The sequence below is a fragment of the Helianthus annuus genome, chromosome 2, assembly GCF_002127325.2.
Source record: "Helianthus annuus cultivar XRQ/B chromosome 2, HanXRQr2.0-SUNRISE, whole genome shotgun sequence".
In the NCBI taxonomy this organism is placed as follows: Eukaryota; Viridiplantae; Streptophyta; class Magnoliopsida; order Asterales; family Asteraceae; genus Helianthus; species Helianthus annuus.
Genome location: NC_035434.2, coordinates 166,201,926 through 166,224,154, shown reverse-complemented (window position 1 = coordinate 166,224,154; position 22,229 = coordinate 166,201,926). Strand labels below are relative to the sequence as shown.

General features: G+C 34.3%; 2 protein-coding genes across 3 annotated transcripts; both read left to right on the top strand.

Annotated features, from left to right (window-relative positions):
• The first annotated feature begins 2,668 nt into the window (after positions 1 to 2,668).
• On the top strand, positions 2,669 to 4,400 carry LOC110907567. Its single transcript, XM_022152533.2, has 3 exons — positions 2,669 to 3,450; positions 3,523 to 3,729; positions 3,807 to 4,400. The coding sequence occupies exons 2-3, from the start codon at positions 3,582 to 3,584 to the stop codon at positions 4,244 to 4,246; spliced, it is 588 nt and encodes a 195-aa protein (XP_022008225.1). The 5' UTR covers positions 2,669 to 3,450; positions 3,523 to 3,581; the 3' UTR covers positions 4,247 to 4,400.
• A 2,653-nt stretch (positions 4,401 to 7,053) lies between these two features.
• Positions 7,054 to 12,494, top strand: LOC110927048 (superoxide dismutase [Cu-Zn], chloroplastic). 2 transcript variants are annotated; one of them, XM_022170640.2, is made up of 8 exons: positions 7,054 to 7,400; positions 9,146 to 9,207; positions 9,298 to 9,337; positions 9,431 to 9,526; positions 10,800 to 10,831; positions 10,935 to 11,010; positions 11,134 to 11,187; positions 12,253 to 12,494. In XM_022170640.2, the coding sequence occupies exons 1-8, from the start codon at positions 7,109 to 7,111 to the stop codon at positions 12,276 to 12,278; spliced, it is 678 nt and encodes a 225-aa protein (XP_022026332.1). In that variant the 5' UTR covers positions 7,054 to 7,108; the 3' UTR covers positions 12,279 to 12,494. The 2 variants fall into 2 exon arrangements, with proteins under 2 accessions (XP_022026332.1, XP_035841344.1); XM_035985451.1 differs by lacking the exon at positions 9,431 to 9,526 and having other exon boundaries at positions 7,056 to 7,400.
• The last annotated feature ends 9,735 nt before the right edge of the window (positions 12,495 to 22,229 follow it).

Here is a 22,229-nt window from a genome sequence, read left to right as displayed (position 1 = left end):
GGAGGCATTAGGACTAACCCTTTTTCTTTCAAAACCATTATTTTTATTTTTCTTTCACCTACCCAAAAACTCCCCATAGTTAACCCCTTTGAGCCTAAACCTTTTCATTTCTTAACCCAAAACCCTTTTTACCCACCAAAAACCCTTTTTATTATTTTTTTTTTACCCTTTATTTTAGTAACAAGCTCGGTTTTCGTGTGACTGAAAAAAAAAAGAGAAGAATTTTACAATGAAGTTAGAAATAAACAAACAAAGCTCCTAAAAAGCTTGTTTGAAGAAATACTTCATTAAGAATAAAAAGTCACTAAAACAAAATGTTTTACGAAAACCGACGCTTTTACGTTTTTCGCCCTTTACTAACCACTAACCCAACTACCCACCTTTAGCCCAAGCCTTTACCCAAAAAGTCCTCTTGATATTTACAAAGGTAAAAAGTTAAAAAGGAGGAGGATTGATTGCTTGGCAAGCCTATGGTAGGAATAAGTTCCATGCCGCTCTCGAGTGATTCACTAAAAAAAAAAAAAAATACACCTTCGGCCGAGTGTGAGTGATTTCCCCCGTGAGGTATGTGAACTTGTATATAAATGGAATTTTAAAAAGGCATGTTATGCCCAAATAAGTAATCTCTCTTATGAAACGTTCTAAATAAATCATAACGAATAGGATTGTAAATAAATAAAAATAAAACCCAATAAAGATCTTGGATTCCCGACACTCTATGACAAGCCAAAACCTTCTCTTCTACCCATTCCATTTGGGAGTGTAAGCCACATATTAGAGAGATTTGCTTGAGGACAAGCAAAAATTCAAGTGTGGGGGCATTTGATGTGTGTAAAATGCAACATATAAATTACATCAAATAAGGCATAAAACTAACCTTTTTTAAGTACTAATGTTGGAAAAAGAGTGTTTTTGTCTTTCTTTTGTATTTTCAGGATTAAATGAGCTCAAATTAACAAAAGAAGCAAAAAGACAGCTAAATCTAACATAAATACAAGAAAAGGAACATAAGTGGATTGCCCGACCCCTCGACAGCATCATCCCAAGCAAAACAGAGAAGGCAGAAGACTGAACACGCCCCGTGCTCAGCCAGCACGGGGCCGTGCCCAAGAAGCAGCAGAAAAGACAAACCTATAGAAGCTTCTATTGCCCACCACGGGGCCGTGCCCAGTGAACACGGGGGCGTGGCGAAAGTACTACAGGCGCATTAATTGTAATTGCGAATTACAATTAATGAAGAGAGAGATTGTCAGACAGGCACGGGGTCGTGTGCAGCGGACACGGGGCCGTGCCCAGGCTTCTGTTCAGCCTATAAATAGGAGTGCTTGGCTTCATTGCAACTCATCCCTTGGCACACCACCTCTCTCACACTTCATCCACCACCCACCACCATCACAACACCATCATCCACCACCATCATCCATTGTCCATCATAGAGTGTGTGAGTCGTCTCGGGATCCAAGATTGATCGTAAGAGATCTTGACAATCAAGGCCATGTTTGCCTAAGTCTCTTACATCACTTGGTGAAGACAAGTGTTTAGTATAATACTTTTTATTTTTAATCTTTTGCATTTTTTATTTGGTTTTGTATTAATGACTTTAATAACTAGTTGCTTATGTTGAAGGTGATTCTTCCTTATCGTTTGTCCGTGGTGTCTTGGCATTATTTTACTGTCTATATAAAATAAAAGATTTTCACCATTCATATGTCCACGGTCTATATGGAGGTATGTTGGCTACCTGGTCGGGGGTTAAGGGAACGGTTTGGTAAGGGTCTTGCCCTTGTTTAGCGTTTAGAGGTCCTGCAAGGGACCTGGGTCAAATTTAGTAGGATCTCCTTCAATACCCATAGGTATTGGATGGCGGGGATCCAAACTCTTTGACCCCCTCATAAGTTAACTACTATTAATACTATAACCTGGCTATTTAGAACTGTATCCCTGCTGACTCAGACTACTTAGTCGAGGGTAACGTCACCTCCAAAAGAGGGGCCTACCATAATTTGCATTAATAACTTAATTCATTATCTTTCAATAATCCGACCGTTTAGGATTGTATCATTGCTGACTCAAACTACTGGTTGAGGGTAACGTCGCCTTCAAAAGAGGGGCCTATTACAATAACTAAGATAATCTCTTAAACAAGTGCAAAAGTGCGAAAATAATCAAAGGTTATACTAATACACGAGTCGGATCCAAGTGATTCATCTTGTCTATCTGTTTTTATTTTTATTTTTATTTTTCAGCATTTAGTTAGTTTTATTTTCTTAGTTAAAATATCTTTTCTAACATTTTGATTTGGTTAGACGTTGAGGATAAACCGGTACTAAAAGCTCTTGTGTCCTTGGACGACCTCGGTATCTTACCAACACTATACTACGTCCACGATGGGTGCATTTGCCCATATGTGTGTTTAGCGTTAGTAAATATCGTGTTTTATAAATTTAAAACTTGGCTAAAAGTGTAAAAAGGGCTTAAAATATACATCTAAAACATATACACACTTGCACGCATCAATCATAGTAGGGTAAGGGCTGTATGTCAAGGGCCTAAGCCGGACTTTGAAGTAGATGATAATGGGGTGCATATTCAAAGTCAACCAAAAGGAAAAGGTAAAGAAAAAGTGGCTGCTGTTGAAAAAAATAAAGACAAAGGTGGGAAAGGTAACAAAAAGAAACAGAAAGGGGCTGCTGTTGAAAAAAATAAAGAGTCAGGGACTTCAGAGCAAAAAGTTGCCATAAATGTTGGTGGTAAGGGAAAAAGGACAAACCCTCAACAGTTTCAATGTCCATGGGTTATATTAATATCAAAAGAAAAAGGGGCTGAGAGTTGGTTGGTCAAAACCCTAATCACTCAACACACATGCCTTCAAACCCGGAAGCACTATGCTTGTACTTCAAAATTTCTGTAATGTTAGAACAAATTGATAAGAACCCAGATATACCAGTTAAGGCTGTTCAGGAGCAATTTCAAAGGCAATTTGCTATTGGGATTTCCAGAATGAAGGCATACAGGGCTAAGAAACTAGCCAAGAAGCATGTAGAAGGGGATTATGTTGAGCAGTATGCACTGTTGAGAGAGTATGCTAATGAATTGATCCAACAAAATCCAGGTACTACTGTAAAAATTGAAGTAGAAGCAGGTCCAGATCCAGGGAATAACACAAGACAGTTTAGAAGAATATATGTCTATTTGGCTGCTTTGAAATAGGGCTTTAAAGCATTAGGTAGGGATTTCTTGGGACTTGACGGGGCATTTATGAAAGGACCATTCCCAGGTCAGATCTTAACTGTTATGGGTGTTGACAACAACAATGGTATCTACCCTGTTGCTTATGCAATTGTTGAATCTGAAAACAAGGACTCCTAGATGTGGTTTTTAGAGTTGTTGGGTGCAGATCTTGATATAGGGAGCAATTCCAATTTTACTTTCATAAGTGATAGGCAAAAGGTACACTTTCCTTTGCTCAGATCTGTTCATTGTGTATGTTAATATATTAATGCATGTTTGTGTGTTAAATAGGGAATATCTTGAACGTGATAGAGAATAGTGAAGGGCTGCTGACACCAAAAGCAACTGAAATGTTTGATAAGATCAAGCAGGATGCAACTCACTACCATGTTCAGTGGAATGGAGGGGATCACTACCAGGTCAGTGGCAAACCGAATAGTGCTCACGTGGTGAACTTGGCTGCAAGGACTTGTAGTTGCAGAGGCTGGGAAGGAACAGGTATAAGCACACTTTTTAAGTGTTGATGACAATTCATTAGCTGCATTTGAATAATAATTAAGTTGTGGGAAATGCAGGTATGCCATGCAGACATGCTGTGGCTGCATTATGGGAGAAGGCTGCTACTGGTGGAAGGGTGGGTGCTCTAGAGAGTTGGGTTCATCCAGTTTACACCATGGATAGGTGGAAATTGGTGTATTCATTCAAGGTTAACCCAATTAATGGTCGTACTTTATGGACAAAGATTCAACTTCCGACAACTATTGTACCTCCAAAGCACCATACACAAGTCGGAAGACCAAAAAAGTTGAGGAAAAGATCTGCAATTGAGCTTGAAGAGTTGACCCAATCTGGTAGGTTGTCCAAAAAGCAAACTAAGGCTACATGCACAAAGTGTAAGAACACCAGACATAATTCAAGGACATGCAAAGGTCAAGCTGAAGCGGGTACTAGTGCAACTGCTGGGAAATCGGGTAAACGTGCAAAAGTTGTGAAACCTGGGAAGGGTGGAAATTGACCATTTGGCTGCTTGTTTGTGATGTTGGCTATTTCGTAGTCTATTATGTATTTTGAACACTACTTGTTTGTGATGTTGGCTGCTTATGTATTTTGAACACTACTCGTAGTCTTTTGACCAAACATCTTATGGTATGTTATCTATGAAGTTTTAATGTTTTGGCTGCTTATTATGTGTAGTGTTTTAAGTTTGGTCGTTTTAATGTTTGGGCTACATATTATGTAGTGTCTATAAGTTTGGTCGTTTGCATTTACGGACAATTGGAAGTTTTGGTCGTTTGCATTTACGGACATTTTGAAGTTGCACATTTCATTAGCAATTTATACCACTTTCAACAAAATTAGATCAGTTGCAAAACTAGGACATTTCATTACCACTTTCAACAAAAGTACATCAGTTGCAAATACACTAAGACAACATCACATATATAGCAAAACAAACCCAGCTAATAACCAAATACATTTTCAATTTTCTTGAATTGGCTTCAGATTCTCTCAATTTGCCTTCAAGTAACATGTTTGAATGGCCCAGCTTCTGCACATCGACTTCCAACTTGTTCTTACCCCTAAGCAGTCCAGGTATTATATCGACACACCTTTGACACCTTTCTTGATCATACCATCCAATAAAACCACAGTTTGAGCCCTAGAATGCAAAAACCCATCATCGATTGAAAGATGAAGAAAACCATAATTTGAAGAGGGATGATATTACCTGGACTGGACAAGTATAAAAACGACGACCAAGATTCTTGCTTGTCCATGACGTCTGTATTATTGCATCTCTTCCACAATGACAAAAAACCATGATCAACGATGCTTTGAGGTTGAAGAAACCCTAATTTGATGCTCTGCAGAGAGAAGATTTTGTGTTGGTGGTTGGTGTGTGATATAAATGAGGAATTAAATGGGGAATTAAATGATTTAAGAGAGAATGACCATTTTACCCTCATGTGCCTTGCACATGGGGTATTTTAACTGAGAATTCTAACCTGGTTTGGCTTAAAGGACAAAACTTGCAAGATTTAGAAACATAAAGGACACCGCCTGACAACTTTTTGGCTAAAGGACAGCGCCTGAAATTTAATGTAAAGATAAAGGACAAAACTTGTAATTTACTCTTATTTTAATTATAAGAAATTGAAGGGCTTTAAATTTTAGTAGACCATCATGGATTACGCCATTATCATTCTACATCTTCAGCTAATATGTTGAAGTTGATTAATGAATATTGCATGTATTCTTATCACTCAAGAAGATGATAAAGACAAAACTATTATTTTTTTTCAAATGATTTTTTTTAAATATTCTGTTTACAAATTATTTAATTTCCAAATATTCGTAGCACTCATTTATTTATGCATAGATTTTGTTTTAGTTTAACTTAAATATTGTTTTTCTTTTATTATACGTGTATATAGATATCATAATATATTATTTTTTACTTTTTATAATTTTCAATAAATATTGAAAAATTTCTCTGAAATTGAAATTATAATTATTTTGGGCATTAACTTTTTTTTTGAATATGTGATGAAGTTATTTATTTTTGCATACATGTGACTTGTTTTCTTTTCATTAATTTCATAATTTTTATATGAATCTACTCGTGTGCATGCATAATATACTATATGTTGTTAATATACACATATGTAACCATTTCTGAATATAATACATAGGTGTATAAAAGTTTGTACATATGTATAAACTAAAAGTTGTGTATCTTGTATACACTGATAGTTAGCGAGACTGTACACATGTGTATAAACAAACAGCTGTGTATCTCGTATAAACTATAGTTTGCGAGACTGTACACATGTGTATAAATTAACATCTGTGTATCTTGTATAAACTGATACTAGCAAGATTGTACACATATGTATACTCTAATAGCTGTGTATCTTGTATATACGGAAACTAGCAAGATTTTAGGGATTTTAATTATATTGTTTAATAAATGCAATTTATAAAAGACGTAAATACCCTTATATCATTTATTTTAAGGGGAAGTTACAACATTATAATTAATGTTTAAAAATCTCTAGATGATGTAATCCAATGACCCAGATTAGTTCACACAGTTCACTCTCAACCTTCTAAGCAAAAAAATGCAAAAAAAAAAAAATGTAAAAAAATCGGAGCTTTTTCTTTAAGGTTTTATTTTTTAATTTTTTTTTAGGATTTATACACACGTGTATATTGTTAATCTTTTAACTATACATATGTGTATATTGTCAAAACGTTTAAAATTGAAAAATAAGTGTTATTTAGGGTTTAGCATTAGGGTTTATCTTTTAGGTTTAGCATTAGGGTTTAGTTTAGCTTTAGGTTTAGGGTTTGCATTAGGGTTTAGCATTAAGAATTTAGCTTTAGGGTTTAGAATTAGGGTTTAACTTTACCTTTAGGGTTTAGAATTAGGGTTTAACTTTACCTTTAGGGTTTAGAATTAGGGTTTGCTTCGTCTCTATGGTTTCACATGACGCTCCTTCTCAAGCATCCATTCGTGTAGGTGCATCCTCTAACGAGCCAACCGTGCACATCCTCTAACATTAAAATGTGCGTACACCAACCGGTTAACGAACTGAAACTGAAACAAACCGAAACCAGTCCATAGTTTTGTCTCTCAAAACTTTTCAAGATTAAAACCCGGTTCCACACTTCCACGTTTTCAACTTACTATTGGGCTTGTCTACTTGGGCCACATATCCTTCTCAGCCCGGATCCAAATCAACAAGATCCGAGATCCAAAAAACACAACCAACAACAAACAAAACAACAAGAAACACACCGAATGAATCATCTTTTATCTTCCATTTGTTGTCACAAACATTATCATTTTATCATCATTCACACCTACCACTGAATGCAGCAAGCTGCACTTGCATTAATGGCTGCTCACTCAATCCTCTTCTCTTCACCAACAACCACCACTAATCCCCTCATCTTTCCTCTTTCAAACCCTAACACTCTCCACTCTTCTTTCACCGGCGTCTCCCTCAAATCCACCCTCAACCGCCAATCCCTAACCCTCTCCGCCGCCGCCGCCACCGCTCCTAAGCCGCTTACGGTTGTCGCCGCCACCAAGAAAGCTGTTGCTGTTCTCAAGGGTACTTCTAGCGTTGAAGGCGTTGTTACTCTTACTCAAGAAGACGATGGTATTATTTTTATATATTTATGTATTTATATATTTTTATGTTTAGTAATCTATTTGACTTAAACGCTAGGGGTGAGAAAATAACTGAATTAACTGAAGTGGAACCTGCTTATTACCTATAGGTTTTTAGCATAGTTGTTAAAAACCATGGTTTCTTGCGCCTAGGCCCATTTTTCAGGCGAGGCGAGTCAATTGCGCTTTAATTCTCCGAGTGATGATTCGGGCGTAGATTCCTTAGGCTAGAGGGTGTGGTTTAAAGCCCTAGGGGCTTTATTACGCCACGTAAGCAAGGGGCTTTATCGCTAACTTACACGGTGTGGAATAACGCCCCTTATAAAAGCCCTTTTTTAACTATATTAAAAAAAGATAAATAAAAAATCTGATTGGTTTACATTAGGTGGGGCTCCTTGATTTCATCTCTCGCGCGCACTACTCCTTTGGCGGAAGCCATTGATGGCGCCCCCTTTAACGGAGGCGGGGTGGTTTAACTAGATGGGGGGCGCTAAAGTTCATGAGGTGGCAGGGAGGCGCCAAGCCACACCCCCTGGCCTTAGAGTTTCCGACCAAAATATCTAAATTCCGGCAAGATTTTAGCCAAATTTCTACTTTTATATAAGGAAAACTACTTTTCTACACTAATATTTTAGATCTCTTGGTTCTAAATAGATGATATTAAATGTTAATATATATTTTTAGTACATAATATATTTTTAATTTTTTTTCATTGTGCGCTTTTATTTCCTCAAGCCCTCACTTTTTTTGCGCTCTGTGCTTAGGCCTCATGCGATGCCTATTCGCCTTGAGTGCGCCTAGCGCTTTTAATAACTTTTAATAAAATATTGTGGTTTCTGTTTGGTTCTTGTTTTAAAAAGCGAAAAGCGACAAAGTCTAAAACCAAGAGAAGCGCGCCGCTTTTGTACCCGAGGGGCAAATAACTATGTAATTTTATTTATATATTGTCTGTAGGTTTCTAATATTATTTACCCAATAATTAGAGACAAGTAAGCGTTGTATATTTTTTCAATATGCAAATTACATACATTTACAATCTGAAAAGCATGCTGCACAACAACTTGTTGCACAAAAATATGGGAAATACATGAGGCGCACGGCTCAGAGTCAAATTTTTTGCCAAGAAATCGCGCCTCAGGTAGTGCGCTTTTTTAAAAAAGCGCGCCTTATGCAGTTATGCTACCAAAACTTGTTGTGCCTAGGCACACTTTTCTAAACCAAGGTGTGGTTGGGGCTCAAAGCCGACCTGAACCGAATCAACCAAGACGGACCAAATTTTTAAAATTATATGAAAATTTAGGTTTCAGTTCGGTTGGGGATTAAAAAGCAAACCGAATCAACCAAGACGGACCAAATTTTTAAAATTATATGAAAATTTAGGTTTCAGTTCGGTTGGGGATTAAAAAGCAAACCGAATCAACCAAGACGGATCAATTTCCAAAAACTTTTAAACTGAATATTCCAGTTTCGGTTCGCTTGGTGCTCAAAACCAAACTGAACCGCCCCGTGCACACACTACTTAAACCTATCTAGCACTTAACTGTTAAAATATTTAAGCATCCGTTTCGATTTGAACCTGAAACTTAGCTGGATTGGAATGTTTTTTTTTTTTTTTTTTTTTTTTTAATTTGTGATTAAACATTATATCATATTTGGATTAGGGTTTGAATTTTGACTAGACAAGTGTATGATATATGCCATTGATTTGTTTGTGAATTGTTGTTATTGATGTAGGCCCAACAACTGTGAATGTGAAAATAACCGGACTAACTCCCGGACCCCACGGGTTTCATCTAGTAAGCATTCATCTTGTTCTTAGCGTAACACGTTAAATGATTTTAATGCATGATTAAGTGCTAATAGTTTGGCGTTTCTTTAATCTGTAGCATGAGTTTGGTGATACCACAAACGGGTGCATATCAACAGGTTTGATTTTTTTTAATGCATTACAATGTACATGTTCTAGGGTACGGTTCGTTTAGTTCTAATGATTTAACGTTGACCATTGATTAATATTAGGACCTCATTTCAATCCGAATGGGCATACTCATGGTGCTCCTGAAGACGAAATTCGCCATGCGGGTGACCTGGGAAACATAATTGCCAATGCCGATGGTATTTCACTATAATCATATTTTATATTTTAAGGGTAAAGTTCTTGTACAAATAATCTTAACATACTAAACATACAAATTGAAGGAAAACTCAAAAAGACAAGGTGGCATTTTTGTAATTATCAATAACCATCAAAGTTACTCTACAAATATACCTAAAAAAACCTAACCACTCCCCCCACCCCCAAAAAAAACCTAAACCCCCCACCCCCCAAAAACCTAACCCCCCCACCCAAGCTAAAATGCTAAAAACTAACCCCCCCAAAAAACCTAAAAAAATCTAAAAAAATAAAAAAAACACACAAATTATTTTATTTTATTTTTTTAACATTTTTTATTAAAAAATCGCTACTTTTAGTAGCAGCCAAAAAAAAAAAAAAAAATTTTTTTTTTTGCTAACGAAATGTAGTGATTTTTTAATAAAAAATGTTAAAAAAAATTGTGTTTTTTTAGGTATTTTTGGTTGTAACTTTGATAGTTGGTGGTAATTACAAAAATGCCACCTTGTCTTTTTGGGTTTTCCTTCAATTTGTATGTTTAGTATGTTAAGATTATTTGTATTTGATCTTTTGCCTATATTTTAATTGTTTTAAAGTAAAACTGAGGTTTGGCCAGTTTTGTGACTTTCGTCCAAAGGTTTGTTTTTCCGCATCTGGGACGAAAATGGCATTTTACTCTACTTTTTAGGAAAAATTACAAGTTTTGTCCTTTATCTTTATACCACTTTTCAGGCCGTGTCCTTTTTAACGAATGTTGACAGGCGGTGTCCTTTACTAGGTATTTTGTTGCAAGTTTAGTCCTTTACACCCAACAATTAACAGGGTTTTTTAACTGGGTTGGGTGTAAAGGACTAAACTTGCAACAAAATACCTAGTAAAGGACACCGCCTGTCAACATTCGTTAAAAAGGACACCGCCTGAAAAGTGGTATAAAGATAAAGGACAAAACTTGTAACAAAATACCTAGGTAAAGGACTAAACTTGCAACAAAATACCTAGTAAAGGACACCGCCTGTCAACAATTAATAGGGTTTTTTAACTGGGTTGGGTGTAAATGACTAAACTTGCAACAAAATACCTAGTAAAGGACACTGCCTGTCAACATTCGTTAAAAAGGACACCGCCTGAAAAGTGGTATAAAGATAAAAGACAAAACTTGTAATTTTTCCTATTTTTTATTTATTCTTAATTTGGTCGTCCGTCGTTTACACCAGCCCCAAGTTAAATGACCGTCTTTGATCTTTCTTTATAATTTTTGTGTTAAATATAATGCAGGCGTGGCTGAGGCTACAATCGTCGATAATCAGGTTTGAGTGTAAAGTTTGTTTGTTTTTTTTTTTGTTTAATGATCCTGTTTGGTGTAATTTGTTGATCGTCTAGTTATAATATTTGATTTATGAGGACTTGCAGATACCATTGACCGGGCCTAATGCTGTGGTTGGAAGAGCCTTGGTGGTTCATGAGCTTGCTGACGACCTCGGAAAGGGTAATTTGCAATTAATTTTTATAATTATTATTATTTTTTTTAAATTTAATTTTTTGAGTATATGTTACCTAGAATCTGAACGTTGTGTAATTCTTTTTTGACGTTTTTTTGGTTTGATTTTAGGTGGTCACGAACTTAGCCTCTCCACTGGAAATGCAGGCGGACGATTGGCTTGTGGTATGATAATTAATTAATTATACACATGTTAATTTTAATTATTTTGGTGGCAGTTTTGACCCATTTATCCAAAGATGGGTTGATCCTAGGGGTGTTCAAAATTCGTTTCGAATTCGAAAAATCGAAATTCGTTTCGATTATCAACAATTCGAATCCGAATTCAAATTTGATTCAAATCGAGTCTAGTAAATCGAATACAAATTTATAATTTTATATCCGATTTGAAATTCGAATTAAAATGATACATATTTATTTATCATTTTTATATATAATTGTATATAACTTTTGTTGGCCTACAATATAAATTAATTTCTAAATTTATTCTAAGTATTAAAATAGCCCATTACCAAACCCATAACTTAAACGAAATTATTACATATCTTAACTGAATTTTTATCAAAACGAATTTATTCGAATTTAACCGAATTCGATTCGAATTCGAATTGGGATTTTAATTCGAATACGAATCGAATTGGTTGGTTCTTAATTGAATTCGAATTCAAGCAAAAAATAGATTATAGGAAAAATTCGATTTGAAATTTCGATATTCGATTCGATGAACACCCCTAGTTGATCTGGATTATATTTTATCTCAAACGGGTCAAAAGGTGTCTAAAAGTGTAATAAAATCCTTACAATCTTTTAATCCAGTTTATTAAAAATCATATTACTCTTTTCGTACTTTAGTTTTTCAATCATATTTAGTAGTTAGTACGTTAATCATTAAATTAAAAAAAAATAAAGAACACCTCAAAAGATCGTTCGTGTAGTTTTTTGGTTTTATTAAATTAAGTATAACCTTTTTATTAAAAATCATATTGCCATTTTCATGCTTTAGGTTTCAAATTCATCTTTACTATAAAAATCATTAAACAAAGTAAGAAAAATGAATAAAGAGCATCTCAAACGATTGTCTATGTGGTTTCATCAGATTAGAAAGCGTGTCGTTTTCTAAATCATTATTCACATAAAAGGCGAAAAAGAAAGAAAAAAGAGTTGTATTTTGATTCACTTTGTTACAACTTTTTTAAACCGCAAATCTCTTTCGCCCTTTGAAATATGCAGGTGTGGTCGGGTTGACTCCAATATAATCTTGTGGCGAACCTTGTTCAGTCGGTCTCAGTTTTCGCATAGAGGTTAATGGTTTGCAATTAAAAACTGTAAGGTGAAATATTTGCACATTGTATTTAGCCAAATAATCATTGAGGCTTATGTGAAAACACTTGGTGAAAATGATGCAGAACCACTTCTTGCTGTTTTAATAACTTATGGTTTGATTATCATATTATTGGACCACTTTTACTTGGCACCTTTATGAAGGCATTCATATTTATAATATGTAGGGCTGCAAACGAACCGAATGAACACGAACAAGACCTTGTTCGTGTTCGTTTGTTAAGAAATATATGTGTTCGCGAACCGTTCACGAACACTTATCGAACGGGATTTTATGTTCGTGTTCGTTTGTTAAGGAAATGAACTTGTTCGTGTTCGTTTGTGTTTGTTTGTTAATTTTAGGCAACGAACGATGGCGAACACAAATTAGCACAAACTAATGTTCATGAACACTAATGGAAACAAACGAACACAAACAATCGTTCATGAACATAATATATAATACACCGACACTTATTAGATATTTAATTTGTCGGAATTTTGAAGTATTTAAATAAATATAAAAACTAAAAACACTAATGAAGTATCGAACACAAACGAACACGTTACCGAACGTTCACGAACATAAACGAACGAACACGACCTCTGTTCATGTTTGTTCATTTCACTAAACGAACAAAATTTCTTGTTCGTGTTCGTTTGTTTAGTAAACGAACGAACACAAACGAACTTCCAGCCGAACGGTTCACGAACTGTTCACCGAACGTTTGGTTCGTTTGCAGCCCTAATAATATGTGGGATATATTGCTCTTCTTCCTAAGAAGTCATGATGATATTGTTGGGTTCATGATCACATGCAACAATGTTTAATTGATCAAGGAAGAATTCAAGGATGGGAGAGATGTGGTTTAGTAATTTGTATGTGCCTTCAATTAGGAGTGGCAAAATGGACGGATGTAAAACGGCTCATCTTATCCTGACCCCCTTTTCACTCGTTTATCTCTCTTTATATATCTATGTGTATATAGAGAGAGATAGAGGGGAGGAGTGTGTGAATATTAACCCCCTAAAAAATGACTGGTTTAGGCCTTTAAACGACTAGAACATCTAGGGCAGTAGAGGGTGCTTATTACTTGAACCCAATTGACCTATGAAACACATCAATCACAAGTTGCCATGTAATTGCATATGGTTTCTCATAAGTGATATGATTTATAAGGCAAAATATGGTTTCTCTAAGTAATATGATTTAGAAGATATTTCATAAGACCCGACCCGAACTATATCAATAACTTCATCCGTGGACACACTAGTTTAGTTGCCTTGTTAATGCCAAACTAATATTTCACAGCTTGTTGCCTGTTCATCTACCATTCTTATGTTATTTTTCTATCGTTGGGGGGGGGGGGGGTTAGTGCACGGACCTCCCGGCCGCCGGAGTATTTCAACTCACGCAAGCTAGCTCAGCCCCATAGCCGCCTGACGGTGATTATCCCACCCGGAATTCAATACTTGGGGTTGCCAAGGCTCGAACCCGGGGCTCTACTGAAAGAAGGGATGAGGCTGGCCAACTTTATTTTTCTATCGTTAATGAGTATAATTAGGTTTTTATTCCTTTTCAAAATATTTCGCTTAGTTTAATTAAATGGACAAATTCATAAGTAAATAAGTCTAAAGTTGTGACATCTGCTTGCTTACAATGTCACAAACAAGACAACTAAACGCCATTTGCAAAAAGATAAATACCTGTCTTTTAACTGCTTTCACCGAAAATGTGTGCATTTGACTCGATGGGGGCAAGTGAGTTAGCTCGTTCATGTCGAGTGTGGGTTGGAGTTGGTAGTGATATAAGAGTGGTTAGGCAGAGGGTTGGGTGTGAATAAAGGAGTTGAGTTGGGTGTGATTAGTAGTGATGGATACTTTTGATCATATTTTTGGTCCATACATTTGTTGATACTCCTTACCGAAATTGCTTATTGACAATTGATCAAAATCTACCATTCATGGTGACAATTATACCAATTTAATGTTAAGTTGGGACTTTTTTTTCAATACAATATCTTGTTCACCTTTTGTTGTATTATTAATATTAATTAATTAATTAATTAATTAATTAATTAATAATGATATTTATTATATTAAGGAAAGCAATAAAAGTGCTGAAAAAGAGCATTTTGTTTATTGGGCCAAAAATGCAATTGTTAATAGATATTTGTGTTTTCATTTGGTAAATGTCTACAAAGTATGTGTGATCATATATCGTAAAATATAAAAAAGGTATTTGTCACAATGAATATATGAACATTTGAGATTAATATTAAATATAGAGTTAATTCCCAATTTCGTCCATATGTTTGTTAAATTATGACAGTCTAGGTCAAATTTGAGAATTGTGCCATCTTTGTCCATGACATTTTTTAAACATGCTAGTTTAATCCAAAAAGTTAGTAGTCGTTAACTGACTGTTAAATGAGGGGTAAAAACATAATTGTCCATTTTTATTCTCTTTTTCAAAATTTTACACCTCTTTAAAACGATATATATACAGATAAAACAAAGTAGAAAAATTTGAAATTACCTTTTTACCCCTTATTTAACAGTCAAAGTTAACAACCGTTAACTTTTTGGATTAAACGGACATGTTTCAAGAATGTCGGAAATTGTACATATTTGAAATTTGGCCTGGACTGGCGTAATTGGATATACCATAGATACAAAACTGACAGTTAACTCTTAAATATAAGTACCAACAAGTAACGAAATCAAGAAAAAAATGATAGATCATGTATTGACTGGATCGTGCCGGAACAAGTGAACAAGAAGATACCTATTTCAAAATTTCTCACGCTGGATGCACGCCCAGGCCATAAATCATTAAAACCAACGTAGTTCAATAAGTGAAGAAAAGAAAGAAGTAAAGATGTCTAAATCAAATACAAGTTTTGGAGATCATATGCATTTACTCAATAAAGGTTAACACTTAACAAGATCGAGCAATAATACAAATTGTCAAAGTCAAATACAAGTATTGGAGATCAACTATAGTGAATAGAGAATGTCCAATACGAATATGAAAATCCAACATAGGGAATAAAATGTAAGGTCATTGAAGCTAAAGAGTAAATATAACCTTCTAAGAGATAATGATACCAAGGACTTTTGGACTCTTTTTTTTTTTTATATAGAAACAAGAGTTTTTATATAAAAAAAGATATACTTTACTTTTTTTTATTAAACCAATTTAAGTCCATATTTCTTACATAATGTGAAAGTATAACAAATTGGATGGAAAAATATCTCATAAGTAAAAGTCTTGAAGCATGTTTTATGGTCTTGAATTTACAATTAAACCAATTTAAGTGCATATTCCTTATATAATGTGAAAGTATAACAAATTGGATGGAAAAATATCTCATAAGTAAAAGTCTTGAAGCATGTTTTATGGTCTTGAATTTACAACATACACATTTTCACTAAATACTCATTTATTTTGAAATTTTACATTAGTTTTCATTTTAAATACATTTCCTGTGTTTGAATATATATGTTTATGAACTAGTCAATTTTGTTGCTAATTATAATATCAATTATCAGTTGTCTTACCTTTTACGTTTATATTTAAGCAACTAAACAATCATCCAAGTAGTTATCATGTAGTTATGCTGGATTGTTAGTACTGAATAATTCCAAGTTTAATAAGATGTAAATTTGATCTTTACTTCTTTAAACAAAGATTGGTGATCACTACAAAAGAAATAGGGAAAAACTATGAATGTGATGTTTACCTTAATAGAAGAGAAGTTCTAAATGGTGATCCTTACTAAGATTAAGAAGATGTAAGATAGTGATCCCTATCAATATGAGTTGGGTCAAATATTACTTTTCCGTGCTTATTTCTATGTACGTTTTTAGTTCATCTACGTTTTAACATAAATTTTGTTCTAAAACGAATCGGGTCAAATATAATATGTTTTAATTAGACGGTATAAATTCGAGTTACTTTACGTTTTGACATCGTCGCAAAGCGCCGTATCATTCTTTAACTTTAAAAAAACATTATTTTCGTACGTGCTTTATTTTTATGAACACATCGGTATAGATTCAAGTTGGTTTAATTTATTTTGCGAATTAGCCAGGTCAAACATAATATGTTTTTATTAAGTGGTATATATTCAAATTACTTTCTATTTTAACACCGCATTAACACACGAAAAAATTTACTAGTTTCTTACATTAACTACTTGCTTGTTTATGACTTCCAACATTTTTTCTCATAAAAGGTTATTATTGAATTATATATATTTTTGTGTCCATCTAGATCCTTACAATCTTATTTCCCAAAACCAGAACCATCTTATCCCATTGCCACTTAGAGACCCATAATATCCCAAATGGATAACTTAGAAACTATTACTTTTTATATTCAATTATAAACTAGAAAAAGAATGGTAACTTTCTATCTTATACCTTTAATGAAACTTTTTGCAACCTTCAAACTTTTTATTAAAAAAATCAGATGATAATGCTTTTCTGAAGGTTACTTATTCTTTTCTGTTTAATTTTGTACTTCCTACAAATATGAAGAAAAGGAAAAACAATAGAAAACATGGTCAAACCAACTTTTAAGGTAAACTAGTTTTAGTCCATCTCAAGTTCTAAGCATTAAAAGTCAACCCATTTACCTAAAAGTCAAATGTAACTTTTTATGATGCAAATAGAATATATTATGATATTTGCTGTAGAAAATTGATAGATATTTTGATATAAAAAAAAATTAAAAAAAAGTTCAATGTTTTTAAATACGGAATTGAAAGCATACTCTCTAATGGTATAAAGTAGAATCAAACTTCAAATGAGGGACTGTTTTATAGCCTCAAGAGGTTATCTTTGAATTAGTCATTACATTACGAGCTTATCTTTGAATCACTCAGTATTAACTGTATTTGTTTAATTGTTTTGTCTCTTCACCTGCATTCATAACCCTCACCCAATCACTTACGCACCATCTCCTCAGCCCAACATGACTTTCTCGACCACCAACCACCATCACGTCTTCGTATTCTTACCGGTTATTAAGGCCTTTTACTAGCTCAGTACTTACTGGCGTAGAGGTTGCCAAACAACCCCTAAAAAAACTAACAGCTAATATGGGGCTAACCCATTTGGTAGATGCACGTCTTTTATAGAGGACATCTCATTGTTCCAAGTTCAAACCTGAGCAATGGAGTAATTTAGAATTTTTGGTGTAGCCGTGTAGGCTAGCTAGAGGTGCACAAAAAACCTAAACCTAGAACCATACCCGGAAAAAAAAACCTAGAACCAATTATTTTTGTACTCACCCATAACCGAACACGACCCTACCTTTAGGGTATGGATAGGATATACATTATGAGATTAATACCCGTACCCAAAAATGTACCCGATTTATATTCGTAACTGGCCATAGCCGATATCCGAACCCGGTTATAGCCTATACACAATACCGGTATTTTTAATATTCAATAGAATACCCAAATTTTAAAAGTATATATTTATGTTTACGTTACAACTTTTATATTTAAGTTTTTAAAAAATTGCATATAAAGTATGGTTTTCCTCCTTAACAATGTGGAGAGTTCAAATGAGAAGAAATTCTTTGTAAGAAGAAAAAAGAAGAAAATTCAACCAATAGGAATGTTTCATTAGACTTCATTTAATATTTGTACTTAATGTAACTATAAGGGTATATTGGTAAACTTACATACATCATTAATTGGTAGTTTCATCTTTAATAACTAATTATATTAAATTTGTAACTTATTTTTAAGATATATATTTTTCTCAAAAAATAAAAATAAAAATTCATTTATAGTGTAGGATAAATACGAGGCGTGTAGGATAAATTACGAGTTGTGTAAGATAAATTTCAATATGTGTAGGATAAATTTCGAAATGTGTAGGATAACTTTTGATGTGTGTAGGCAAAATTTTTTAGTGTGGAGGATGATGGTCTTAATGACTAATTAATTAGTCAAACATAATAATAAATGAGATGAGAAAAAAAAACTATTTAATATTTTACAATTGTACCATTTTGTTCTTTTTATTCTTAATAAAATTTTCTTCTCAAATGAACCTTCCCCCCTTAACAATTTTGTACTCGAACCCTACCCGGTTTCTCTCATTACCTGATTTTCAATACATGATCAAACTCGAAACCGATTCCATACCTGGAACCGGGTAAAAAAAACCCATTTGTGCACCTCTAAGGCTAGCCTACTTGGTAGACACATATGCCACTTAAAGTGGGTTGGGAGGGAGGGAATCTCAAATTCAAACCTGGACAAAAGAGTTGTTATAAAAAATGGAATCAAACTCGGATCTTCAAGAAATCACACAATACCCAAACCAAGTTGTATTATTACCCAATAAAACGAACAGAAGATGTTACAAAAGAAACACTCACAAATAATCTCTCAACTACTCCTAAAAGATTATCAATGTGATAATCTTCTCACGACTAACGGGTGTTAACACTAATCACAGATTCAAGATGAATCTGTGTTTACACACTGCTAAAATACCTAATCGCCAACAGGAAGAGAGAGAGTCTGATCTTGAGTGAATGACCCAACCAAATCTGGAACCTTCCTTTTTATAACAGTAAGTTACAACTTAATGAGAGCACCGAACATAAGGACTTCAGCCCATGAGAACTTTCTCCAAGCCCAGTCTCGGCCCAATGTGTTGAGTTATTACCATCAGCCCAACTCGATGTTATATCACATAAAACAAACAACCACCAAACGAATTAGAACTAAAAATATATCAGTAAACAAGTAGAACATATAAAAAAAACTGTATGTTTGTAAAATACACACGACTTCATATAAGTCATTGAAATGGATGATAATGTTACGAATTTTTAACACCCCCCTCTCAGATCAATGACTTTTAAACAAATCCTGCATATTTAGCCGATTACACAAGTTTTCATGTTGAGTAGCTATCATACCTTTGGTAAATAAATCTGCAACTTGATCAGAAGATCGAACACCCACAGCTTTGATGATCCCTTTAGATATTTTTTCCCTCAAAAAGAAAAGATTAAGTTCGAAATGTTTTGTTCGATCATGAAACACAGGATTGGCAGCGATCGCCAATGCTGCGGTGCTATCACAGGCTAAAGACACAGGAAGTTGCACCTAACCCCAAGCTCAGTTAAAACATTTATGAGCCATAATATCTCACAAGCAACATCAAACAACGCTTTATACTCAGCTTCTGCTGAGGATCTAGAGACTGTACCCTGCTTTTTACTCTTCCAAGAAATAAGCGAATCTCCCAAGAAAATACAAAAACCCCTAACTGATTTACGAGACTCAGTCACAGATTTTCCCCAATCAGAATCAGCGAAAGCTTTTAGTTCACAACTTTCACTTTTTCTGAACATAACTCCATTACCAGGTGACTTCTTTAAGTACCTTAGTAATTTAAAAGCAATTTCTAAATGTCCGATAGTAGGACTGTGCATGTGTTGACTCAAAAAATGCACACTGTAAGCAATGTCAGGTCTCGTATGAGACAGATAAATCAGCTTACCGACTAACTTTTGATAATATGTTATATTAGACAACAATTGACATTTTTCTTTACAAATGTTAGCCACAACATGGTTTTGTTCTATAGGACAGTTAACAGGTTTACACCCTAACATACCATATTCATTTAACAACTCCATGCAATACTTTCTTTGTGACAAACAAAGGCTGTTATTACCCTTTAACACTTCCATTCCCAAAAAATACTTTAATTCACCCAAATCCTTTATCATAAAGTTTGTTCTTAAAGCATCTTTTTCATTGTTTATTTCACTTATGTTCTTAAAGCATCTTTTTCATTGTTTATTTCACTTATACTATTACCAGTTAAAACAATATCATCAACATAAACTAACAGGATAACAACAACATCACCTTTACGTTTAACAAACAAAGAATAATCACATATACTTTGAACAAATCCAAAGTCCATTAATACTTTTACAAGTTTTTCATTCCACATTCTAGGTGCTTGTTTTAGTCCATATAGAGACCTTTTTAATTTGCACACTCTAGACTCATCCTTAGAAAAATACCCTTCAGGTAAAGACATATACACATCTTCATGTAATTCACCATACAAAAACGCATTATTTATGCCTAATTGATACAACTTCCAATCAAAGTTAACAACAAGTGAAAGAACATACCTAACAGTGACCATTTTCACAACCGGCGCAAATGTTTCATCGAAATCCACTCCCTCTTTCTGACTGTATCCCTTAGCAACCAATCTAGCCTTAAACCTCCCAATCTCGCCAGAGGACTTATATTTGATCTTGTAAATCCATTTACAACCTACCAGACTTCTGCCCTTAGGCAAATCTACAAGATCCCAGGTCCCATTCCTACCGAGAGCTTCAATTTCATTATTCATGGCAAATACCCAATTGGGATCTTTAACAGCCTCAAAAAATGACTTAGGCTCACTAGCTTTATTTAAACTGGTAGCAAAACATTTGTTTTCTATAGACAAGTTTGAATAGTTTACCACTTTTTCAATTTCGTACTTTACCTTACTTTCAACAACATAGTCGTTAAACTTTTTAGGCAAGTTAGAGCTTCTACTAGATTTCCTAGGTTCAACCTGAACACTCACATCAGAAGTTGTCCCCTCAGAATTTATGTTTTCTACACTACTTTCACTCACACCCTCAACCCTACCAGACTCACTATCACTACCTCTAGGCTGCTGAGAAACAACCATGCCTCTAGAAGGGACAGTTTGAGTCTCTGATTGCTGTGACTGATGTGGTAAAGGTATATCAGTAGACTTATCCCTTTCCTCATCATCGGGTTCTCCAGATTGTCGAGTGTCCAGGTTATCATACAGGTCAAAAAAATTAAGCGTATTAACTTCAAAATGTATGTTTATATCAAACAAATCAAACACAGATTTTTCTTTAAAAGGAAACACATTTTCATAAAATTTCACATCCCTGGAAAAATACATAGTTTTACTATCCAGACTAAACACCTTATATCCTTTTTTTTCATTTGAATATCCTATAAACACACATTTCTCAGCCCTACTACTTAACTTATTTGACTCATTTAAAACAATACAAAAACAAAGACACCCAAACAACCTTAAATGTTCAAGAAAGGGTTCAAAACCATACAACATTTCATATGGTGTTTTTCCATCTAGCACAGAAGCAGGAGTCCTATTTATTAAATAAGCAGCAGTTAGAATGCATTCATCCCAAAACCTAACAGGTAAGTTACTTTGAAACAATAAAGCATGAGCAACATTAAGAAGGTGTCTATGTTTTCGTTCCACAACACCATTCTGTTGTGGAGTATAAGCAGTACTTGTTTGATGAATGATACCATTGTTTTTACAAAAAACTTTCATTCTATTGTTAACTAACTCTAGACCATTATCACTTCTCACACATTTAATATTCTTTTCAAACTAAGTTTTAACAATGTTTACAAACGTTTGAAAACATTCAAATACTTCAGACTTATCTTTCATCAAACAAACCCACACTGCCCTTGAGTAATCATCAACTATAGTAAGAAAATATTTAAACCCTTCTCTACTAACCACCCTATATGGTCCCCAAACATCAAGATGAATTAATTCACCTAAACAGGTAGTTTTATGATCACTCAACAGGAATGGTTCTCTATGTTGCTTTGCTTTATGACATATCTCACAAGGAATATTATGTTCAATTACTTTAATATTCAACTTATCATGTAAAGGTCTAATAGCTTGATCAGAAGGATGTCCTAATCTAGCATGCCACAAATTATAAATATTACTATTATTACTACACACCTTAACAGAAGTACACGAATTTCCACAAAAGTACAAACCATCAACCTGTCTACCAG

What these genes read in the sequence shown, in the direction of transcription:
- LOC110927048 (XM_022170640.2), top strand. Translation starts at nt 7,109, where the DNA reads ATGCAGCAAGCTGCACTTGCATTAATGGCTGCTCACTCAATCCTCTTC. An exon ending in GACCCCACGGGTTTCATCTA is followed by an intron (nt 9,208 to 9,297) that starts GTAAGCATTCAT and finishes TTTAATCTGTAG; the next exon opens with CATGAGTTTGGTGATACCAC. An exon ending in AAACGGGTGCATATCAACAG is followed by an intron (nt 9,338 to 9,430) that starts GTTTGATTTTTT and finishes GATTAATATTAG; the next exon opens with GACCTCATTTCAATCCGAAT.
- LOC110907567 (XM_022152533.2), top strand. Translation starts at nt 3,582, where the DNA reads ATGTTTGATAAGATCAAGCAGGATGCAACTCACTACCATGTTCAGTGG. An exon ending in CAGAGGCTGGGAAGGAACAG is followed by an intron (nt 3,730 to 3,806) that starts GTATAAGCACAC and finishes TGGGAAATGCAG; the next exon opens with GTATGCCATGCAGACATGCT.